Source organism: Thunnus albacares, chromosome 3 (genome assembly GCF_914725855.1).
Source record: "Thunnus albacares chromosome 3, fThuAlb1.1, whole genome shotgun sequence".
NCBI lineage: Eukaryota > Metazoa > Chordata > Actinopteri > Scombriformes > Scombridae > Thunnus > Thunnus albacares.
The window spans coordinates 1234737-1256684 of NC_058108.1; the positions used below are offsets into that span (position 1 = coordinate 1234737).

Genomic DNA, 21948 nt, shown 5'->3' on the forward strand with positions numbered 1-21948 from the left:
TTGAGCTCATAACTATCTTAATGATTGAATAGTTGTAGATATTGGACAAGAGCCAGCTGTAATGATAATGAGAGAATAATTGTAACGGGAATTAACAAGAGAAGTAAAAGATTATTTTAACATTTAACGGTTTTGAAAAATCTTAAATTTAAAATGCTGAAACTTGCAGACTCGTGTCATAAACTGTCTTAAGATAAATGTCAACACAAACATCTCAGTACACCTGTAAGTGTCTGTTCTGCCTTTATTTATTCTCCATCACTTGGTGTGGATGGGATAGAGTCGCTGCGCACGCATGCGCGCTGGCGCACAGCCGTGACTAGACATTCGGTCATAGCAGCGGTGGAGGGGGGCGCTCGAGCCACGTCGGTGAAACAAATCAACGCTTGAAGGCAGATTATAAAGAGGGTGAGTAGACTTAATTGCGACAACTGCTGCGTCTTCTTTTATCTCCCCAAAAATCAACTCGAGAGCGCAGAAATTCACCAGGGACTTCCTGTCCTGTTGATGCGGGTAGGTCAGTCGCACAAGCACAGTCCGCCATTCCCCTTTTTTATATTTAACGAAGCACCCTTTCATGGTCTGATAGGGGAAATTGCCAGCAGCATAGGCTCATGTGCATAATTTACTGTATTTCCCCGTGTTCAGTTCCGGTGGTGGACCGTGCAGCTGTCATTGCACATCCACGCAACGGGTGATTTGGTGCAGCGCAGCAGGAGAATGAAGACTACATCTGATAGGCGTTGGACAAAATTCACTCATCCTGCAAAGATTGTGCACCCACTTCAGTTATTAGAGCAGCATAGTTGAAGGCAGACATACAGCATCACTGTCAAGACATTTTTTTAAGGATTTTGTCTGATTAAAACACTAATTAAATGCTTATTGAGATGATTAACTTTTGCATATTGCATTGCCATCCCTCTGAGTTTTGCATAGATCATTTTCCTCCTCTCTGCCACTCCTTCACACCTTCTCTCCTCCGCCTCTCTCAGGTCCCTGCTGCTCAACCAGGAGCAGGAGATCCTGGGCGATGTCGACGCCAGATCCCCCCATGGGAGGCACCCCTCGCCCAGGTCCTTCCCCTGGCCCGGGTCCCTCCCCTGGGGCCATGCTGGGCCCCAGCCCTGGTCCCTCCCCAGGCTCCTCTCATAGTATGATGGGCCCCAGCCCGGGCCCCCCTTCCTCTGGACACTCCCAGCCAGGGCCCTCTGGATACGGCCAGGACAGCTTGCACCCTCTGCACAAAGTAAGGACATTCAAACACCAACAGTCCCGCTGACACTCACACACCACCACGACTTCTGGAGTTTGATCATTTCAGTCCTTTAGGAAGCAGAGTGTCAGCAATTATTTTTAAAGCCATAACAACCAATTCTTGTCTTATTTATGCAGATAAAGGCTTTGAAACAACACATCCACATAGAAATGGTACAAACTGCAGAGCAGACACCACAGTAAAACATTAGAACTTCAAATAACTTCTCATTCATATATTTTAATCTGCAGTTTTCATGATCTTATTATTTTACTCGTTTACTTAAAAGTATTACTACTGTCTTGTACTCTTTATTATTCTCAGGTCTCAGGTTGGTGACAAAAGGTCTGCTGACTGAGATTAGACAGGATACATATTATAATATACAATAACATAACATATTGTCTTAAAACATTACTCTATGAGAAAACTTTTACATAAATGTGATGTTTCTTGTGTTATCTTTTCATTCTGGGAGTTTTATATTCTCTAATGTTTGTAACTTTTTAACCTTCTGTGTTTGATGATCTCGTTTTATTTTTTATTATTATTCCATTGTTTTTTTTCTCAGTCAAACACTTTGTAATGTTGTTAAGAAAAATATGATACGAATAAAGTTAATTATTATTATTATTATTATTATTATTATTATTATTATTATTATTATTATTGCACAACAATTTCATGATAGACATATGTGACACAAATATTAATCCATATATTAAACAGCAATCTTATTCTTATTGTTCCAATTAATTTATACATTTTATATGTATTTTTCTATAGTGCTCATTTTTACACAACAATTTGTTGTATATATTTTTAAATCTTTTCATATTCTTCATTCATTTTTTTAAATCTAATAAGCAGAGGAACTTTCTAACTGATTTAGCTGCAGCTCTATAAATATTAGAAACCCAGACATGCCCTCATTGAATCTTCTTTATCTACAGTAACAACTCTTTACTTTTAATATTATTACTGTTTTATTTTGTCTCGACCCAACAGATCTGTATTATCTCTATTAGCTACCTAATTTTCCCACATGGTTTCACCTTCACACTGTTTGATTTTTTCCTCCACAGCCGATGGAGGGCATGCACGAGAAGAGCATGAGTGAGGAGAGCCGCTTCAGTCAGATGAAGTCACTGTCTATGAGACAGGGCGGACACAGTGGTATGGGCCCCCCACCCAGTCCTCTGGACCAGCACTCGCAAGGTAGGCATGGCACGTAGACTTAGTTTAAGCAATCTCTAGGTAGGATAAGGTGTGTGCTTGTGAGTGTGATGATGACTCATCTGTAGGGGTGTGGTCATGTGGCCTGGCCGGCTCACAGAGAGGATCTCTGCTGTCGCAAGATACGAAATGAGCAATGAGACTTGAGACAGTAAACACAAACTCTTTTAGACTCGAACACTGAACATCAAATGGTGCCGCAGCTTTTGAAAAACAGATGCAGTGTTAGCAGTCAGGTGGCAACATGTAGCCCGACCTCTGCTCTCAGCATGCTGTAAGGACGAGATGCAGGAAATCAAACGAGACTGTCAGACACGCTCAGCGATAAAAAAAAAAAATAACAGGCTGTGATGATTAGACAATTTTTATTGTTACAACAACACCTGTGACAGACAGCTGGCAGAAAATATCCTCCCTGTTATCTTAGGAGCCTCTGGACTGACATTACCTATAATATTATACTCATATCAGAAAAATATGATAAACCGCTGATAAGTAGCTGCAAAAGAACATATGTTACTATATGATATGATAAATTAAAAATAAAGCAAAGTCACAAAATATGAAAACAGAGAAGCATCGTAAGTTACTTTAGGAATATTTGTGAAATCACTGAGCCCTACTAGATAAGTTAAAGATAGATATAGATATAGATATAAAATATTATTGGAACATTATACGAGGATTGAAATAGTAACCAGTGCTCTGATGTTTTTAGTTTAGTTTTAATGTTTCAGTACTTGTTGATACTGCTTTTGTTTTGTTTTTCATGAAATACATTAATCAATAAGGAATGTAATCTTTAGGCTTGTGTATTGTTTTGCACACAGACTTAGATTTGATTAGAGAAGCCGTTTAATTAAATGAGAGACTAAGATGGAGAAGTGACACATTTTCTTATTTTAAGATGATGAAGTCGTCAGATTCCTGTAAGGGGCTGTGGATAAACAGGCTGATGGATCTTCTGTTAAGCTGTGATGAGGTTCATGATAATTCAGTCGGTCTTCCTACCAGCCCACACCATCACTCACTGCTGTGTTCTCCTCCTCACATCTACCTGTCTGCGTCCTCCAGGGTACCACTCTCCGTTAGGCGGCTCTGACCACTCAAGCCCAGTCCCTTCAAATGGTCCCCCCTCCGGTCCTCTTATGCCATCATCCTCTTCTTCCTCCTCCTCTGGTGGCCCCGGCTCTGCCTCTACGCCTTTAGATGGCCCCAGTGGAGACCAGCACACGCTGGGTCCCAACAACCGTCCCGGCCCTCCAGGTAGCTCTGGCCCAGGCCCTAGCCCTGGACCCAGTCTTGGATCCAGTGTCTCCAGCCTTGGATCTGGCCTCGGTTCCGGCCTTGGATCTGGCCTCGGATCTGGCCTTGAATCCGGTGGCCCGAACGGCCCCGGAGGTCCTGGCGGCCCTGGTGGCCCTACTCCCTTCAACCAGAACCAGCTGCACCAACTCAGAGCTCAGATTATGGCCTATAAGATGCTGGCCCGGGGACAGCCCCTGCCAGACCACCTCCAGATGGCTGTCCAAGGGAAGAGGCCCATGCCTGGGATGCAGCAGCAGCAGTCCATGCCAAGCCTGGCTCCTGGAGTTGGAGGCGGGCCAGGAGGTGGACCAGCAGGACCAGGACCAGGACCAATGGGCTCAGGCTACAGCAGAGCTCACGGTGAGGAGTGTATGGGGAATGTCTGGTATGATAACAAGCCTCTTCTACGGTCTGATGGGTAATTATTAGGGGTCAAATTTATATTTGTGTGTAACAATGAATCTTTGCTTGTAGCTGCAGTCGTCGTCTTAGATTATAAAGAACAATGTTATAAATGTGTGATTGTACTTTAGAGCATCGGTACTGTTTTGTTTCTCTAGGAATGATGGGACCCAATATGCCTCCGCCAGGCCCGTCAGGGACCCCAGCTGGGATGCAAGGACAAAACCCTAACGGACCCCCCAAGTCCTGGCCTGAAGGTATTTGCTGCTGCTCTCAGACCTCATGGACACGTCAGCCTCTCTTGCTATTGAATTAGTTGAAGTGTCTTTGTTGATGCCTGCCGAGGATGTTAGAAGAAGAGTGAAATCTGGTATGTCGATATAAATTGCACTTAAAATCCCTGATTCGGTTAATACACTTATTCAGTTAATAGGATCAGAATATTATGTTTGTTTGCTGATATATGAGGCCAATTTAAGCTTTTAATTACAGTCATAATTCTTGATTTTCTTGATTACAGTTTGAGTTTTTGGCTTTAGTGTTTTCCTATTAGACGCTGGGCCAAAATACTGTAATGATAAAGATAATCTGAAGTACGGAAGCCGAGAGCGGCCGCGTTGTTAATGTTGGGGATTATCACAAGATAATTAACTTGTGATCTCGAGATAACAACTTTTTAAAAAGTTTGTTTTCTTGTCATAAGGGGTTAATTTATCTCATCTCGAGAAAACAAAAGGCCAAATTCTCAAGTTAATCAGATAATGACTTCTGTTTTCTCGTGATTATGGGATAATTATGGAGTGTCTGGTGCATTTGATCCTGTCATGACCGTCAGGGAGGATTCATCCTTATTCATCAAAGAGATTAAAAAGTAGTAGTAGGAAGGGTTTACTATAAGCCTTATTAACATATACTGTGTATTTTTACATCTACGCACTGAGACAGTTTTTGGTAAATAAACTTTATTGAATAAAATATGACAGAAAACATCAAACAGACGACAGCGGGGAGTTTACATATATTTTTCCAATTTCATGACATCTTGTCCTGAATCCTTACATAGAAAAGCAATGTCAAAGTTGCCCAGTAGATGTTGCCATTTTGACTGTATCAGTGCTTAAAAATAGTGAACTATTTCCAACACAGTTGCTTCACATGATTCACTGCTTCAGAAAGCTTTGTTTCATTCATCACTACTGTCGGCACGCCACTCCTGATCTCTTATAAACATTATAAGTAATAATAGGAAACGACCTTTGGTTTTCTTGTGATAACGAGTTGATTATCTCGTCGATAGAAATAATCAACTCATGATCTCGAGATAACTGCATTAAAAAAATAACTGCAAGCATGGCTGTTCTTGGCTTCCGTACTGAAGCCTGCAGACTGTTTATTTATATATATATATTTATTCTGCTGTCCAGTATTTGTCCAGATATCTGCTCCAAGAAAACTGTTTCATACAGCAGAAGATTTCAGGGTTCAGTGTTTTAGTTTTCTGTTGTCTGAATGTTAAGAGGATTTTTTAATCCCATCAAGAACAGATATCAGTTATGACAAAAGTCTTCACACCAGAAATTCTTACTGACAGGTGCACAGGATGAAACCAAAGAACCTCACACACTGACTTTATTAACATTAATAAAGTGATTACAAGTGATCAACAGTTCTTTGGTTTCTTCACGACTTTATCAAGAGAAGAAAATCCAGGAGAAACACATTTAGATCTGCAACGATTAATTAATCGATTTTTCAATAAACAAAATTAATTACCAACTATTTTGATTATTAATCAATAGCTTTGAGTTATTTTTCAAGCAAAAATGCCAAATATTCACTTGATGCAGCTTTTTAAATGTGAAGATTTTATACTTTTCTTTGTCATATATGATAATAAATTGGATAACTTTGAGTTTTGAACTGTAGGTTGAATAAAAGAAGCAATTTGATTATGTGACCTCTTGCTATTTGAAATTATAACACTTTAAAGACAAAACAAATAATCGATAATGAAAATAATCATTATAACCTCAAACACATTGAGTCAGTAATACGTCAGCCACATCAACACATATCAGTTTAAACCTTAACTGTAACGCCATCGTGATGGGATCGAGCCTCTCATCTTCCCTCCAGGTCCCATGGTGAATGCAGCAGCCCCCTCCAACGCTCCCCAAAAGCTGATCCCCCCTCAGCCCACTGGCCGACCGTCTCCTGCTCCCCCCTCGGTTCCCCCCGCCGCCTCCCCAGTAATGCCTCCACAGACCCAGTCCCCCGGCCAGCCGGCGCAGCCTACTCCCATGATGCCTTACCATGCCAAGCAGAACCGCATTACCCCGATTCAGAAACCCTGCGGCCTCGACCCAGTGGAGATACTGCAGGAGAGGGAATACAGGTACACCAGCGGCACAGCTTCCTTCATCTCATGTAGTTTTTCTGACTTGATGAGTAGATTGAAGTTATTTGAAGTTATTTGATATCTAAAAGTATGAACAGTGTATAAGAAATAGCTGTAACTCATTACTGTCTGCTCTTGCAGGTTACAGGCTCGTATCACCCATCGTATTGCTGAACTGGAGAACCTGCCGGGCTCTCTGGCTGGTGATTTACGTACCAAAGCTACTATCGAGCTCAAAGCTCTCCGACTACTTAACTTTCAGAGACAGGTGTGTGCTACACATTAAATCTTTGCTAGTTACTGTGAATGAAAGACCACAACAACTTGTGTATGTGTGTGTTTTTTTATGGTGGTTGTGTGTTAATGATGAGTCCATGTTGACATTATTGTCTGTGTGTGCGCCACTATCCACAGCTGCGTCAGGAGGTGGTGGTGTGTATGCGTCGTGACACGGCTCTAGAGACCGCCCTTGATGCCAAGGCCTACAAGCGAAGCAAGCGCCAGAGTCTGCGAGAAGCCCGCATCACAGAGAAGCTGGAGAAACAGCAGAAGATTGAGCAAGAGCGCAAACGCAGGCAGAAACATCAGGTAGAGGATAAATGTAGCCGTGAAGTTCCTTATGATCATGTGAATAAAAATTACTTTTGATTGACTCCTCTTTTCTCTGTCCTCCCACTCAAATTTTAGGAGTATCTTAACAGCATCCTTCAGCATGCCAAAGACTTCAAAGAGTACCACCGGTCCATCACAGGCAAAATTCAGAAATTGACCAAAGCTGTGGCAACCTACCATGCCAACACCGAACGGGAGCAGAAGAAGGAGAATGAGCGTATTGAGAAAGAGAGAATGAGGAGGCTTATGGTGAGAAGAAACCACAATGCTTCCACACAGACACAGTTACACAAGCATGCATATTACACACTCACAAATATACACACCTCCCTACACACACACACACAGTGTATATGTGTCTGTCTTCCCTAGGCGGAGGATGAGGAGGGCTACCGTAAGCTGATTGACCAGAAGAAGGACAAGCGTCTGGCCTACCTCCTGCAGCAAACTGATGAGTACGTCGCCAACCTCACCGAGCTGGTCAGAGCTCACAAAGCTGCGCAGGCGCTCAAGGAGAAGAAGAAGAAGAAGAAAAAAAAGAAGAAGGTGTGTAAAACAGCAGCACTAGCAATACTTGAAAGTCTGACTTATGCACTAAGCTACAGTATAAGTGAACTTTGTTTCTGATCATATGTTGCTATGCTGCTTTGGTGCATCGATGACTGTGTGAGTTCAGTTGTGATTGGTCGATCTCCTCCTGTCTTGCAGTTGGAGAGCGCTGAGGGACAGACTCCTGCCTTGGGGCCTGACGGAGAGGTGAGCAGATGCTGCAGCTGTAGTGATTGTTGAACTTTAGAAACATTAAAGATTCATGTATATCTATTCCAATAAGGAAGAGGTGGATGGAGCAGCTGTTTATGGTCACTGGTGGGTCCACAATTCAAACCTGACTCTTTGTTTTGTTGCTGTCTGTGGTCTCTATGGAGACCTCATTTCAAACATCATGTAGATCAAATTTCACACAAAGCTTCATGAAGTGGGTTTTTGCTTTCTTGTGTTGTCGTGGCAAAAAGTAGAAATTGCACACTTTGTACATTTTGTTTAATCAGATCATCATCAGGCATAAAGCAACAATAACAAAAATCAGCATCTAACATATATACATATCCAAGTTATTTATTTACTTATTTATTTATTGTGTGTTTATTACTTATTTATATGTTTTCATATTTACCTTTTTCTTTTTGTGGCCATTACCAGCTTGGAGTGGGTAGTTGTTGTTCTACAGACACTGTATATCTTCTATTTGTTAGATTGATCTGCTCTCTGCTGACAACTCAAGATATAGAGATATACAGTACATATCTCAAAACATTGACAATCTGCAACAGTTGACCAGACTTAAAAGCCACTGGCTACAGCCCAAGGCAACCATGAGTGTGTATGAAAACAATTAAGTAAAGCACAAGTGACAGTATGATTAACAGTCAGACAAAACCCTGATGAGAAAATTACAATTTTTAGTGGTGTAAAAATGAATAATTGCACACCTGCTTGATGCTATTTGTTTGTTAAATTGGTCAGTCAGCAGCAGCATTATCACCACTGATGTAAAAAATTAACCTCTGCAATCAGCCAGATTTGGAAATGAATGATTTTGGTTGCTAACTATCTGAAGCTTTCTCCCATTTCCATTAGCCATCATTTAAATCCAGTCTAATCAAACTAGCTCAATCCGAAAGCTAACTAGGGACTCCCCCCCGCAGCCTTTGGATGAGACAAGTCAGATGAGTGACCTGCCTGTGAAGGTCATCCATGTGGACAGTGGAAACATCCTGACAGGGGTGGACGCTCCTAAAGCTGGACAGCTGGAGACCTGGCTGGAGATGAACCCTGGGTGAGACTGGCTGGAGAGGAAGAGTGAATGTCTGTGCATGTGTGTTGAAAAGAGGCAACTGTGTTTCAAGACATGCTGTTGGCGTGTCAGTGTCGGCCTGTTGGTCCAAATTCCAGGCTGAAAATTTGAAATTCTTCATCTTGACCTAATATCGGATGGTTTTCCATGAAGTTTGGTTCAGACATTCATGGTCCCTGGAAGATGAATCCTAACTATCTGATCTGACTTTCATCTAGTGCCACCAAGTTTATCCAATACTTTGGTTCATGACCGTACAAAAGAACTTCATGTTGAGATGAATGTTACATACATGCTAATGTTTGAATATTATCATGTTAATTGTAAACATCCTAAACAGCATGTGAACTTGCTAACGTTAATACAGCATAATGCCAATAATCTGCATATATTAGCTTACATGCTAAATGTCAGCGTGTAATGTCCAGTAGATGTTAACATGCATGTTGGCTAACATGTAGCTAAGTTACATGTTATTATGCTTTCACTTCAAAGCACAGCTAAGAAAGTATACCTGAACAAAGGTTCAATTTATTCATCGATAAAAACACAGAAATTACAGTGTCCCTATCCTAATCAGCCAACGCTGATTAAAAGATTACAAAACATTACATTGCTAAACATTAGCATGTTCAGCTAACATTAAGATGATAAAATGCCAATATTCTACATTTATGCTAAATGTCAGTGTGTAACTAATGTCCAGTAGCTGTTAATGTGTATGTTAGTTGCTTATTGTGTGCATGTTAACACACATTATTGGCATTCACTTCAAAGCTCAGCTGAGACTAAGTAGGCTAACGAAGTACACCTGAAGTACATAAGGAAACTCGCATGCTAACATTCTCATGTTATCAGGCTTACATGCTAACGGAGTTAAAATGAACCGACTACATGTTTGGACATTATGCTACCAGTATACACGCTAAATTCATTCATCCATAAAAACATGGAAATCTCAATACTCCCATCCTAATCAATGAACGTTGATTAAAACATAAAACATTACATTGCTAAACATTAGCATGTTCAGCTAACATTAAGATGATAAAATGCCAATATTCTACATTGTACATGCTAATGTTAGCGTGTAGCTGTAGCATGTATGTTAAAAAATTGAGGTGAAAACACAATTTTTACCAAACTTATATTTTCCACTACTAGTGGATCTAAGAATAGCAAAAATTTCCCTCCATTTTTCAGCCATTCAAAAGCTTCATTTGTATGTTATGAATACTACAGCTTCATAAGGAAACTAGCAAGGCTACAGGCTTTTAGTCTCGTCTCATTAAGTGTTTAAATTCATTTTATTGGCTCTGTGTGTTTGACTGAAATAAGAATGAGGAATACGTGCATGAGGTTGACTTGTACACATAATATTAAGATGCAAGTTATTTCTGAGGAGATTTGAGTGTACATGTATGTATTTCCAGTTACGAGGTGGCTCCCCGCTCAGACAGTGAAGACAGCGAAGAGGAAGAAGAGGAGGAGGTGCGTTGTTTTGTAAGACATGCTTGAAACCAGTTTCATATTCACTATTCCAATGGGAGAAGAAGCAACGTCTTTTTTTTAACTGACAAGCTGTTAAACCTGCTGTGTGGCAGGAGGAAGAAGAGGAGCCTCAGCCTTCAGCAACTCCAGTAGAGGAAAAGAAGAAGATTACAGACCCTGACAGTGAAGATGTGTCAGAGGTGGATGTCCGACACATCATTGAGTGAGTACAAATGTATAATAAGTCCTACAACTGAATATACTTTGATATATTTTTGATATATTAACGTAATTGATCAGTACCCAATTAATTCATTTTAACATATGTGAACGGTCCTGTCATGCAGTTGCAACCAGGGCCATCAGAACTAAAAATGCTGTAATATATTTGAGCTAAGATTTCAACCAAATGGTATTTATGCAATGACTGAATAAAATCAGTTATATGTTTCCGCTGCAGGAATGCTAAACAGGATGTGGATGACGAGTATAGCGGTGCAGCGTTTGCCCGAGGGCTCCAGTCTTATTATGCTGTGGCTCACGCTGTCACAGAGAAGGTGGAGAAACAGTCCAGTTTGTTGATAAATGGACAACTCAAACAGTATCAGGTAAACAAGCACAAGCAAACAGACAAGTGATTTGATGAGAAACATTTTACAGGACATAGTCAACTGCATCTCTGTTACGGTTGGTTGTCGTTTAGATTTTATTGCTTGCTCTTGTTGGATCCCGGTTCAGATTCTTGTGCAAGCATCTACTTTATTTTCACAAGATTTCGGCCGCCATAAACAGAAATTACATGTTTTTGCCATGCACAAGCTGGATTTGTCTGTTTTACATTTCTTTTTTAAGGCGCCGTGTTCTTACGCCATGCTGCAGTAAATACAGAGTCATGTTAGAAATACTTCCTTGCATGAAATTCCCTTCCGTTGTCTGCCAGATTAAAGGTCTGGAGTGGCTTGTTTCCCTCTACAACAACAACCTGAATGGGATCCTGGCAGATGAGATGGGTCTGGGAAAAACCATTCAGACTATCGCCCTCATCACGTACCTCATGGAGCACAAGCGGCTCAATGGACCCTACCTCATCATTGTACCCCTCTCGTGAGCTGAACTCCTTTATTTGGGCAGTTATTTACACAAAAACACCAAAAGTAAAGAAAAAAGTTGTATCATTCCAACTTAACTGTTGACAGATAACCTGCCTCTTACTGACAGGACTCTTTCTAACTGGGTGTATGAGTTCGATAAATGGGCACCAACAGTCGTGAAAGTGTCCTACAAGGTGAGTTTTTGCTGTTATACCACCCAATTTTCTTTTTAACTTTATATCTAACTTTTTTTTTTTTTTGCTTTCAGGGGTCTCCTGCTGCCAGAAGAGCCTTTGTTCCACAACTGCGTAGTGGAAAGTTTAACGTTTTACTCACCACGTATGAATACATCATCAAGGACAAACAAGTACTGGCCAAGGTGAGATTTGATGTACAGACGCAGGCAGACGGACACACAAACACTCCCAAACACACATGCTGTCACTCTACACATGTACACATAACTGGAAATGAGAATTTTTGGCTTTTTATATTTTATTTACCAATCATTTGATTGGTATTAGCATTTTGCTTGAGGTTTTCAGTGTGTGTTTGTTTCTCGGCTCCCACTCCCTCAACCCCATAAAGCTCTCGAAAAGTGTTTCATCCCAGCCGATCTGACTGTCCCCTGTGCTGCGTCTCAGGGCTCTTTCCTAGGTGCTGCCCCTCACTGACACTGCCTGTATACTGCGTCTCCCACTCTCCTCGGTTGCCATCATGCTGCTATGCACTCATGTAGTCAGATAGGCTTCCTGACTGTGCTTTCAGGTGGGTGTTGTAGTTCAGGCAAGAGTCTCCCCATTGTTGTCTTGGCTTCGGCTTGGCAGCGAGCCAGCTGGGGGTCATAAGGACAGACTGGACAAGAGATCCTCCTCATGAGCACTTTCTGTTTTTGGTTGGTTTGGGTGGCCATGAGCAATGAGGCAGTATAGACGTAGCTTTATCTAAATGTCCACTCCTGTCCTCTTCTACCCTCCTCAACTCCACCAGATCCGTTGGAAGTACATGATCGTGGACGAGGGCCACCGCATGAAGAACCACCACTGTAAGCTGACCCAGGTCCTGAACACACACTACCTGGCCCCACGGCGGGTCCTGCTGACAGGAACGCCGCTGCAGAACAAACTGCCTGAGCTCTGGGCGCTGCTCAACTTCCTCCTGCCCACCATCTTCAAGAGCTGCAGCACCTTTGAGCAATGGTTCAACGCCCCTTTCGCCATGACGGGGGAGAAGGTGTGGAGGACTTCAACTGTCTGGTCACTTGTCTGATTATTCTTTACATGACTGGTGTCTTTCTCGCCAAATAACTTTGAATTTCTTTCTCTTCATCCAGGTTGACCTTAATGAAGAGGAAACTATCTTGATTATCCGTCGCCTTCACAAAGTGCTCCGCCCCTTCCTGTTACGCAGATTAAAGAAGGAAGTGGAGGCACAGCTTCCAGAGAAGGCAGGGCTCACCTCTTTCAGCACACACATCAGATAAACAAGGAAACACATGTGCAAACACAAACACAGATTAGTCCTGATGGATGAGAAACAGTACTCATGTTAAAGCACTTCTGGTTCTTTAGTATTTTTGTATTGTAATATTTGAGCTGGTAAATGTGACGGGCAATATGTAGAGTCCATTTCTAGCCTTCACTCAGCTGATGTCTGTGTGCTTTTATACTCACTAATACAACATGTCTCTCCTCTCCTTCAGGTGGAATATGTGATCAAGTGTGACATGTCGTCTCTTCAGAGGGTTCTGTACAGACACATGCAGGCCAAGGGGGTCCTGCTGACTGATGGATCAGAGAAAGACAAGAAGGTGAGAGCATAAACTCTTTGACACTGAAGGTTTTAGGTTTGGACATCAGAGATATTTTTTATTTAGGATGATTGGAAGTGTATGTATGTTTGTATGTTTGTTTGTAAGGCTGCATGATATTTTTTTAATGATAGGATGAGATGTGGCACTTCAAGATTTATAACAGGTGACATGTTTAGAACCAGTGAGGAAGTTTGGTCTTTGTGTTATATTCATATATCTGACATCACCTTTATGTGCAGGAAACAAAGTAAAAAGTCACTGACAGGTTGCAGTAAGGCCTCGTTTGCTGATTGATTGACGCTACTAAACAGATTTGCTGATATCAAAAATATGTTTAATAACTTTTATTAATGAAAAAGATCAACTTATTATAGCTTGCACAGAATATACTCAAAATAATCACAGTGTGAGTGATCAGAAGTAAAAACAGCCTCTCTCTCTGTCCTACCTGCCACCATGCAGGTGAACAGATGCTCATATTAACTCTGCCCATATCCATCTCAAATATATTAATAACCAAAACATAAACCATAACCAAATTCATTCTAAATGGATGTTTAGTATTAAAACTGAACTCAGCAAACATTTTTTTACATATAAAATTGTAACAGAATCTGAAATTCAATGTTTTTTTTTCTCTGAAGTTTCATTTTTAATCTTATGTTTCAGTCCTTTGATCTCAAAATAGCTTTTTATTAATATCTACTATTAGAGAGAGTCTCTATGAATAAAAAATGAAGTGATTACACTCTGCACATCTTGTCTCGCTGTGTTTATCAGGGTAAAGGAGGCACAAAGACGCTGATGAACACCATCATGCAGCTGAGGAAGATCTGTAACCACCCTTACATGTTCCAGCAGATAGAGGTACCACTGAGGATAGATCTGGTCTCCAAGATCAGGTTTGACGGATGACAGTATCTTTGATAGTCTTTTATAATTATGTAGACCATTTTTGCAGGAATCCTTCTCTGAACATTTAGGATTCTCGGGTGGAATAGTCCAGGGGTGAGTGTTCATTCTTCTTTAGAATAAATACGAACAACCGCACTTAAACATTACGTAACGTTTTCTTCCCGCCTCTCTGTCAGTCCTGATCTGTATCGGGCATCAGGAAAGTTTGAGGTGTTGGATCGAATCCTTCCCAAGCTGAGAGCCACAAACCATAAAGTGCTGCTCTTCTGTCAGATGACCTCACTCATGACCATCATGGAAGACTACTTCGCTTACCGCAACTTTAAGTATCTGCGTCTGGATGGTAAAACTGTTTGCTTGTGTATCTGTCTTTTTTTTTTTTTTGGTACTTTTATTTCTTTCTTTTACCTGCTTTCATCTCTTCTCTCTCTCTCTCTTTCCTGTCAGGCACCACAAAGGCTGAAGACAGAGGAATGTTACTGAAGACGTTCAATGACCCAGAGTCAGAGTACTTTATCTTCCTCCTGAGCACTAGAGCCGGAGGTCTGGGCCTCAACCTGCAGTCAGCAGACACCGTAGTTATCTTTGACTCTGACTGGAACCCACACCAGGTGTGACGCACATTTATTGAAGTGAAAAAAAGACAGCATTTGAGAAGATCACATTGATTTGATACATAAAGAGTTTAGAGAGTAAACCTTTTAGTCATAATATAAGCTGTCAGTTACACTTACTGTACACAATAGACCTACAGTTCACCGCAAAGAGTGCACATCCACAGGCCTCAGAGTTGAGGACAGAGCAGGACTTCATAACCAGTTGTTTGAGAGTAACAGAAGAATGTTGCTACCTGCCCCTTCTTCAGGTCTACATGTATAAACACTGTGAGACCCATTAGAGCCACAAAATGTTCCCAGGGTAATATTCAAAGCAATACTATAGATATTAATTCTCTTTCGCCTTCCCAAACTCCTCTCCAGGACCTGCAAGCGCAGGACAGAGCCCACCGTATTGGCCAGCAGAATGAGGTGCGTGTATTGCGCCTCTGCACGGTCAACAGTGTTGAGGAGAAAATCCTGGCCGCTGCTAAATACAAACTGAACGTGGACCAAAAGGTCATCCAGGCTGGCATGTTCGACCAGAAGTCATCCAGCCACGAGCGCAGGGCCTTCTTGCAGGCCATCTTGGAGCACGAGGAGCAAGACGAGGTCTGGGGCCAAGACGTATGTCTACGCATGAATGTGTGTGCGTGCACCAGCGACACACAATTTTAAAGAGTGTGCTTTCTTATACTCTGCTCGCCAATGTGTGTCTGCTGTATTCAGGAGGAGGATGAGGTCCCAGACGACGAGACGGTCAACCAGATGATTGCCAGGAGCGAGGAGGAGTTTGACCAGTTTATGGTCAGTGTCTCCAAAGATAAGTTACATTTCATACAAACACATGTACAATCCATTCAAGTCTTCATTTTCAGCCCTAACTCAAAATCCTTACATCTTTGTATCTCTCATATGTTTTCCTCCTCTCCTTCTCCCAGCGTATGGACCTGGACCGGCGGCGTGAGGAGGCCCGTAACCCGAGGCGTAAACCTCGTCTGATGGAGGAGGACGAACTGCCCACTTGGATTATGAAGGATGACGCGGAGGTCGAGCGGCTGACCTGCGAGGAGGAGGAGGAGAAAATGTTTGGACGAGGTTCTCGACAGCGAAAGGAGGTGGACTACAGCGATTCTCTGACTGAGAAGCAGTGGCTCAAGGTTATTAGCTTCACGGGGAAAAAGGGCAGAAAGGAGAGAGGAGTTGGTTTTACGGGTCGGGGGGGAAGTCGACCGTCCTTGTGAGTCTCTTCGTTTCTCTCTTGAGCAGGCAATAGAGGAGGGAACACTGGAGGAGATGGAGGAAGAGGTGCGTCACAAAAAGACGACCCGTAAGAGGAAGAGGGATCGCGACCTGGACCTCCCGGGCCCCTCGTCTTCCTCGGGGGGACGAGGACGAGGAGACAAAGATGAAGATGGAAAGAGGCAGAGAAAGAGAGGACGACCGCCTGCTGAGAAACTTTCCCCCAATCCGCCCGTCCTCACCAAGAAGATGAAGAAAATCGTGGACGCTGTCATCAAGTACAAAGACAGGTAGCAGTAACGACACATAGTTACTGGAGGTTCTTCATCATCACATCATGTAACAGCCTGTTGGTGGGTGTGTAGTAACACATATTACAGGTAGAGTAGGATTTCTTTCTGACACCACAGAGTGAGTGTCATGTAAATGAACACATGAGTGAGACTCAACAGAAGATGGTGACTCAGTATTACTAATCAGTATTACTATTTTTACAATATTTTACATCAGTAAATGACTTCTTCACTAGATGTTTCTGCACCATTAAGTTCACTTGTGTAAACACAAACCAATCACTAATACTGCTGTCAGCAAAACCTCAGACTTTCAAAAACAATCACAAACAATAAAGACTAAACTTTTCCATTAGATATCACACAAACGGCCTTATTACACCCCATTACACACTGGTGAGTGAAATATGAAGCACACGTTGGGTAGAGTCACGAGTCTTCACTCAACTACAGACTGAGGACGATCTTCCAGCTTTTGTTGCTGTGAGGAAACAATCAGAGTTTAAAATAAACCTTCATTGCAGAATTCAAAGTGTTCAGGGCGGCGCTTCATATTGTGACGGTGACATGTGGTTCACTACAGAGGAGAACGAGGGGAGAGCATCATCTCTGGTGAGGCGTGTCCGTGACGAGACGTAGGTTTGTTCTTGTTGCCGTTCGAGCAACTAAACTGCATTTAGAAATCCTGAGACTGTCGGGAGGCAGACTGGTAGCGTGAGACTAGACGTTGGGTTGTGCTTCTTTACAAAAATGTAAAAAAAAAAAATCTACAATTTAAATAGAAACAGATAAACAGTAGAGCTCATTTTTATTCATAGATGAGAATCACGTATCTCTCTTCTATAGAGTTTAAATGGAAAAAAACTAACCAAAGTAAATCTGATACGGTGAATTCAGATTTTTATTGGGATCTTTCAGATGTTGGAAAATGTGTTTCTCACCCTGATGATGTCATCTCCTGCAGCGCCAGTGGGCGTCAGCTGAGCGAGGTGTTCATCCAGCTGCCGTCTCGAAAAGAGCTTCCAGAGTACTACGAACTGATCCGCAAGCCTGTAGACTTCAGGAAGATCAAGGTGAGTAAATCAGTCACTGTGGCAGCAGTAAGTAAACAACACATAAAACTCTACTCTTATATATATATAATATATATATAACATGATGTACAAACTCACGTCTCTCCGTCTCTAGGAGAGGATCAGAAGTCACCGCTACCGAAGTCTGGGTGACCTGGAGAGAGACGTCATGCTGCTCTTCCAAAATGCTCAAACCTTTAACCTGGAGGGATCACTGGTGAGAGCCGCTGTGCACAATCATCACTCGTTAACACAGAAAAACAGCTGTTCAATTAGGATAGTGTCTACATATCTCACTCTGGGGTATATTCAATACTTTAAACAGCCATAACTACCATGTCATCAGTTCAGTTTGGATGAAACCTGGAAAAATGAATCATTTTGTTGCCCAGCAGTTAGTTGTGTCATTCATGGAAGAAAACATCTTCCAGTTTTTCTCTTTATTAATCGTAGAGGTTCGTTCTTTAATCTACATGATGACCATAATGACATCCGGCTGTTTTCTCTCAACGTTATGTGAGCAGATATATGAAGACTCCATCGTGCTTCAGTCGGTGTTCACCAGTTTGAGGCAGAAGATCGAGAAGGAGGAAGAAAGCGAGGGGGAGGAGAGTGAGGAAGAGGAGGAGGAGCAGGAGGAAGGATCGGAGTCGGAATGTAAGTATTTCTGTATGAAGAGAGCAGCAGAAGTGGAAACAGCAGCAGAGACAAAGAAGAGACAGCTGCATTTGACATTTATTTCTGCGGTGGCCGTGTTTCGACCAGAAGTTCCAGCTACTTTGGAACAAAAGAACAGAACCAGGAAGTAAAATTCCCTGTTGTGCATTCCTGTTTGTGTTTCCACTGCATCCGAGGAACCAGGTAGATCAGGAGCGTCTCTCTACTCAGTAAATCATCTCTTTCTGCTTTAGAGCGTAAAGCATGAAAGAATCAGAAAATAAAGTTTTATTTTACTCATTCACTCGTTTTCTTCTCTTCACTGCTGCTCAGGAAGCCGACAACGAACCAGAACTTTACTTTTAACGTTAACAGATGTTAGAAATGTCCTAATATCCATACTAGAGTACTTCCTTGTTTTATGAATGAGAGGTACACCAGTTGAAGCGGCCGCGGTGTCTGTGATTGACCAATCAGAGATGGTCAGCCCCGCCTCCCCCCCAACCCGCCAGGGATATCAGCGTCTCGCCGCCTCGCTGCCTGTTCTTAACTCCAGTTACTGAAAGGTTCAGACGAGTCGTAGTTTTATTTATTCTGTAACTATGCTGCGTGTGTTTTTGTCTCCAGCTCGTTCTGTCAAAGTAAAGATCCGTCTGGGCAGGAAGGAGAAAGCTGGAGATCGAGGGAAGGGACGCAGCAGACGAACGGGACGCACCAGAGCCAAACCGGTAGTTAGTGATGATGACTCTGAGGAAGAACAGGAAGAGGTAACCCACTGTGTGTGTGTGTGTTTGTGTGTGTGTGCACGTCGATCCATCCTTACAAGAAAGAGTTTAAAGGAAAATTCTGTTGTTTTTTACAACCTGGCTCACGTAAACTCTACTTTAATGAACAGATTTTGGATATGATCACTTTGTTGGAAACAGATTTTCATCAGTCCAGTTCAGAGTTAATACAACTATAAAGAGCAGGTGTCTACAGGTCTACCTGTCTGTCTACAAGCTGTTTGGATACAACTGAGAAGTCACAGACAGACTTTTTGTTGAAAGAACAGGTTTAAGACACAAGTTATGAAATAAATGTGTTTATTTAAGGAGTAAGATAAACATTTGTATAATAAGGTCATTTTATTTTAAATGAATTAAATGAATTAAATAAGAGGATGAATGATGGATGTGTGATCATCATCTTTCTCGGCTTAGTTTTTGTTTCTACCTGTTTGATTTGAGCAGATTCAACATGTTTAACGTGTTCTGATCTATTTTCTCTTTGTCCTTTATTATTTCTGCCGAGCAGGTTGTTTTCTATTCCGCTTGTTTGTTTGTTGTGACTTTTTTCTTAGTCAGCAGGATATCTCTGAAACCTGTTAATAGACTTTATTTAAACTTGGTGAAAAGTGACGTCAAGAAGAACAAGTCGTTGGTTTTTGATGTGGATTTTGGAATTTTTAAAGCAGTTTGGTATTTATTAAAACTTTTTCATCATTTTCTTATTAACTGCAGCACTTTTCTGAAAGTAATCTGGCACATGTAAACCATGATTGATTAGTGAGTTTATCAGTCTCATCAGGTCTGTTAGAATCATACTCAGGTGAAGCTGCAGAATAAAAACTAATTGTTGACATGTTTTTTTCCAGGAGCGCTCCCCCAGTGCCACTGATGAAGACTCCTGAACTTTACTGTAACATGAGAGGATGCGGAGCATAAAGCACCACAAACACACAGTAAACAACTCCATCAACCCTCAGTCCAGTCAGACAGAAACAGAAGGGAGTTGGCAATATCGTCGATTATACTGTAGCTACACACATTTTATTATTTGTTCAGTCATACGGACATTTACATAGAATCAATACAAGATTGTTTTATTTATTTGTTTTGTTTTCTGCTGTGGCCCAGAAAAAGTCTGAAGACGAAGGAATCAAATGAGTGTTTTATCAGTTATTAATTTAACGAACCTTTAAACAGTCTAATCTGTTTACATGTATGAGGAGCAACACCTAAAGGAATCTGGGAGGAAAGGTTGAGACAGTAAATGGTTAATATTATGATAACTAAGAATAATATCAATAGAAACACATCATCTATCATGGCAGAGAGTCCTCACTGACTATTTTAAAAATGTGTTGAAACACAACAAACTTAACACAGTGAAGTTACATTTAGTTTGTCATTTCTGTATATTTGAACCCAGATACTGTAAATTCCCTGAGACCAAGTCTAATTTGAATCTAATTACAGAGAGAAAGAGGAAAACAGGTTAAAGTAAAGCATTAGAACTGGCAGGAACCAGTAAAGTAAACAAACAGAGACTGTTTTCAGCCCTCTGGACATGAACAGACCTGATATTTCTCCTCCGCTTCAGTGCGCGATGTGTCGCAACAAGGCGCCGTAACAGTCGGCCGCTGTGGTTACCGAGGTGTGTGTGTACATCACATATCTGTGTGAGTAGGATATCCAGCCCGTTGCTGTGGGTGTTTCCAGACTTCTCAGAAGCTCTTTAGCAACTCACCACAGTAATTAGACTGAGGATTAATGGAGCTGAAGTCCAGGTCACTCTTTAATTCAGTGTATATGTTACAGTATAAAACCAACTACTCCACTATGCTGCTGCTTACCTGTCTCACTTCCAGTATAAGCACTTATAACTGTTGATTGTAGACTTTAAGAATAATGAGGTTATGATTTTTCAATGAGTACTGTAACTTTAATTGCTCGTCCTTCCGATGTTGTGTGGTAATTTTAGGATTTCAAAATTGTTTGATGTACTTTTTGGCACTTTTTATGTTTTTTTGATTTCAAGACAAAGGACCAGAGGGACAGCGGCTCTCCTCTGCTTTTGAACGCCTCATGGCTCTATGGTGTTGGATATACTGTATAGAGTATTTTTAGACTATAATGTCAATGCACGTGTGTACAGCTCGCAAGTGCAGTACTGTACTTCTATCATTACGGTAGGTAACTAGAGTGAAGAACATACAACCAAAGCATCAACGTTTTCTCTCCACTAAGTTATTGGGATGTGTCTGTGTTGTGTTTTGTCATTGCGCTGGAAGTCAAAACGTAACAATAAATGACAGTAAAACTGGATCTTGTTGTTTGTTTGATGTACAGCTGAAACAATTCATTGGAAACTATTTTTATAACAGTTTGAGTCACTTTTTTTTTAGAAGTAAAATTGCTGAATTTGCTGGTTTTAACTTCCCAAATGTAAAGTTTTGCTTCTTTTCTTTGTTTTAAATGAAAGTAAACTGAGTTTCATAGCGAGTTGAAGACGTCGTCTCGGGCTCTGGATAAACGTGATGGACGTTTTATTGACAAAACGATTAATTGAGAAAATTGGCAGATTAACTAATAATGAAAATTTTGTTTTAGTATTTCTTTTACAGAAAGCTTTATGTGTCAAACATGATAGTAAACTGAATATCTTTGGATTTTGGACAGTTGAAGACGTCAGCGTGGGCTTTCAGAAACGAAAATGAGCATTTTTCACAATTTCTGGCTTTTTATAAACAAAATGATTAATAAAGAATATAATTGTCAGATTAATAAATAATGAAAGCAACAGTTAGATGGTTAGCAGCTCTACTTATCTTCCTGCTGGAGGAAACCGTCGGGGTCAAAGAGTTTTCGGTGCATTTTTCGAGGCTTTAGTTGTCAGTGATGAGAAACGATATGTTGTCATTTTAAATCTTCCATCCACTAAAAG

The 21948-nt window shown here is 41.4% G+C and overlaps 1 protein-coding gene across 5 annotated transcripts; it reads left to right on the top strand.

The window, feature by feature from the left end:
• Positions 1 to 309: 309 nt before the first annotated feature.
• On the top strand, positions 310 to 21329 carry LOC122978719 (transcription activator BRG1). Of its 5 annotated transcripts, none has more exons than XM_044345645.1 (34): positions 310 to 408; positions 996 to 1249; positions 2344 to 2476; positions 3569 to 4162; positions 4363 to 4461; positions 6341 to 6599; positions 6744 to 6870; positions 7017 to 7190; positions 7290 to 7463; positions 7587 to 7760; positions 7923 to 7970; positions 8921 to 9051; positions 10503 to 10572; positions 10674 to 10783; positions 11021 to 11168; positions 11501 to 11664; positions 11779 to 11845; positions 11920 to 12030; positions 12642 to 12884; positions 12985 to 13098; positions 13354 to 13461; positions 14245 to 14331; positions 14426 to 14472; positions 14556 to 14722; positions 14827 to 14990; positions 15360 to 15620; positions 15705 to 15782; positions 15917 to 16135; positions 16245 to 16507; positions 17475 to 17583; positions 17699 to 17800; positions 18105 to 18240; positions 18868 to 19007; positions 19877 to 21329. In XM_044345645.1, the coding sequence occupies exons 2-34, from the start codon at positions 1034 to 1036 to the stop codon at positions 19910 to 19912; spliced, it is 5073 nt and encodes a 1690-aa protein (XP_044201580.1). In that variant the 5' UTR covers positions 310 to 408; positions 996 to 1033; the 3' UTR covers positions 19913 to 21329. The 5 variants fall into 5 exon arrangements, with proteins under 5 accessions (XP_044201580.1, XP_044201582.1, XP_044201583.1 ...); XM_044345647.1 differs by having other exon boundaries at positions 15360 to 15602; XM_044345648.1 differs by having other exon boundaries at positions 10503 to 10560; positions 15360 to 15587.
• Positions 21330 to 21948: the final 619 nt, after the last annotated feature.

What these genes read in the sequence shown, in the direction of transcription:
- LOC122978719 (XM_044345645.1), top strand. Translation starts at nt 1,034, where the DNA reads ATGTCGACGCCAGATCCCCCCATGGGAGGCACCCCTCGCCCAGGTCCT. An exon ending in TCTGGACCAGCACTCGCAAG is followed by an intron (nt 2,477 to 3,568) that starts GTAGGCATGGCA and finishes TGCGTCCTCCAG; the next exon opens with GGTACCACTCTCCGTTAGGC. An exon ending in ACATGTTCCAGCAGATAGAG is followed by an intron (nt 14,332 to 14,425) that starts GTACCACTGAGG and finishes CCATTTTTGCAG; the next exon opens with GAATCCTTCTCTGAACATTT.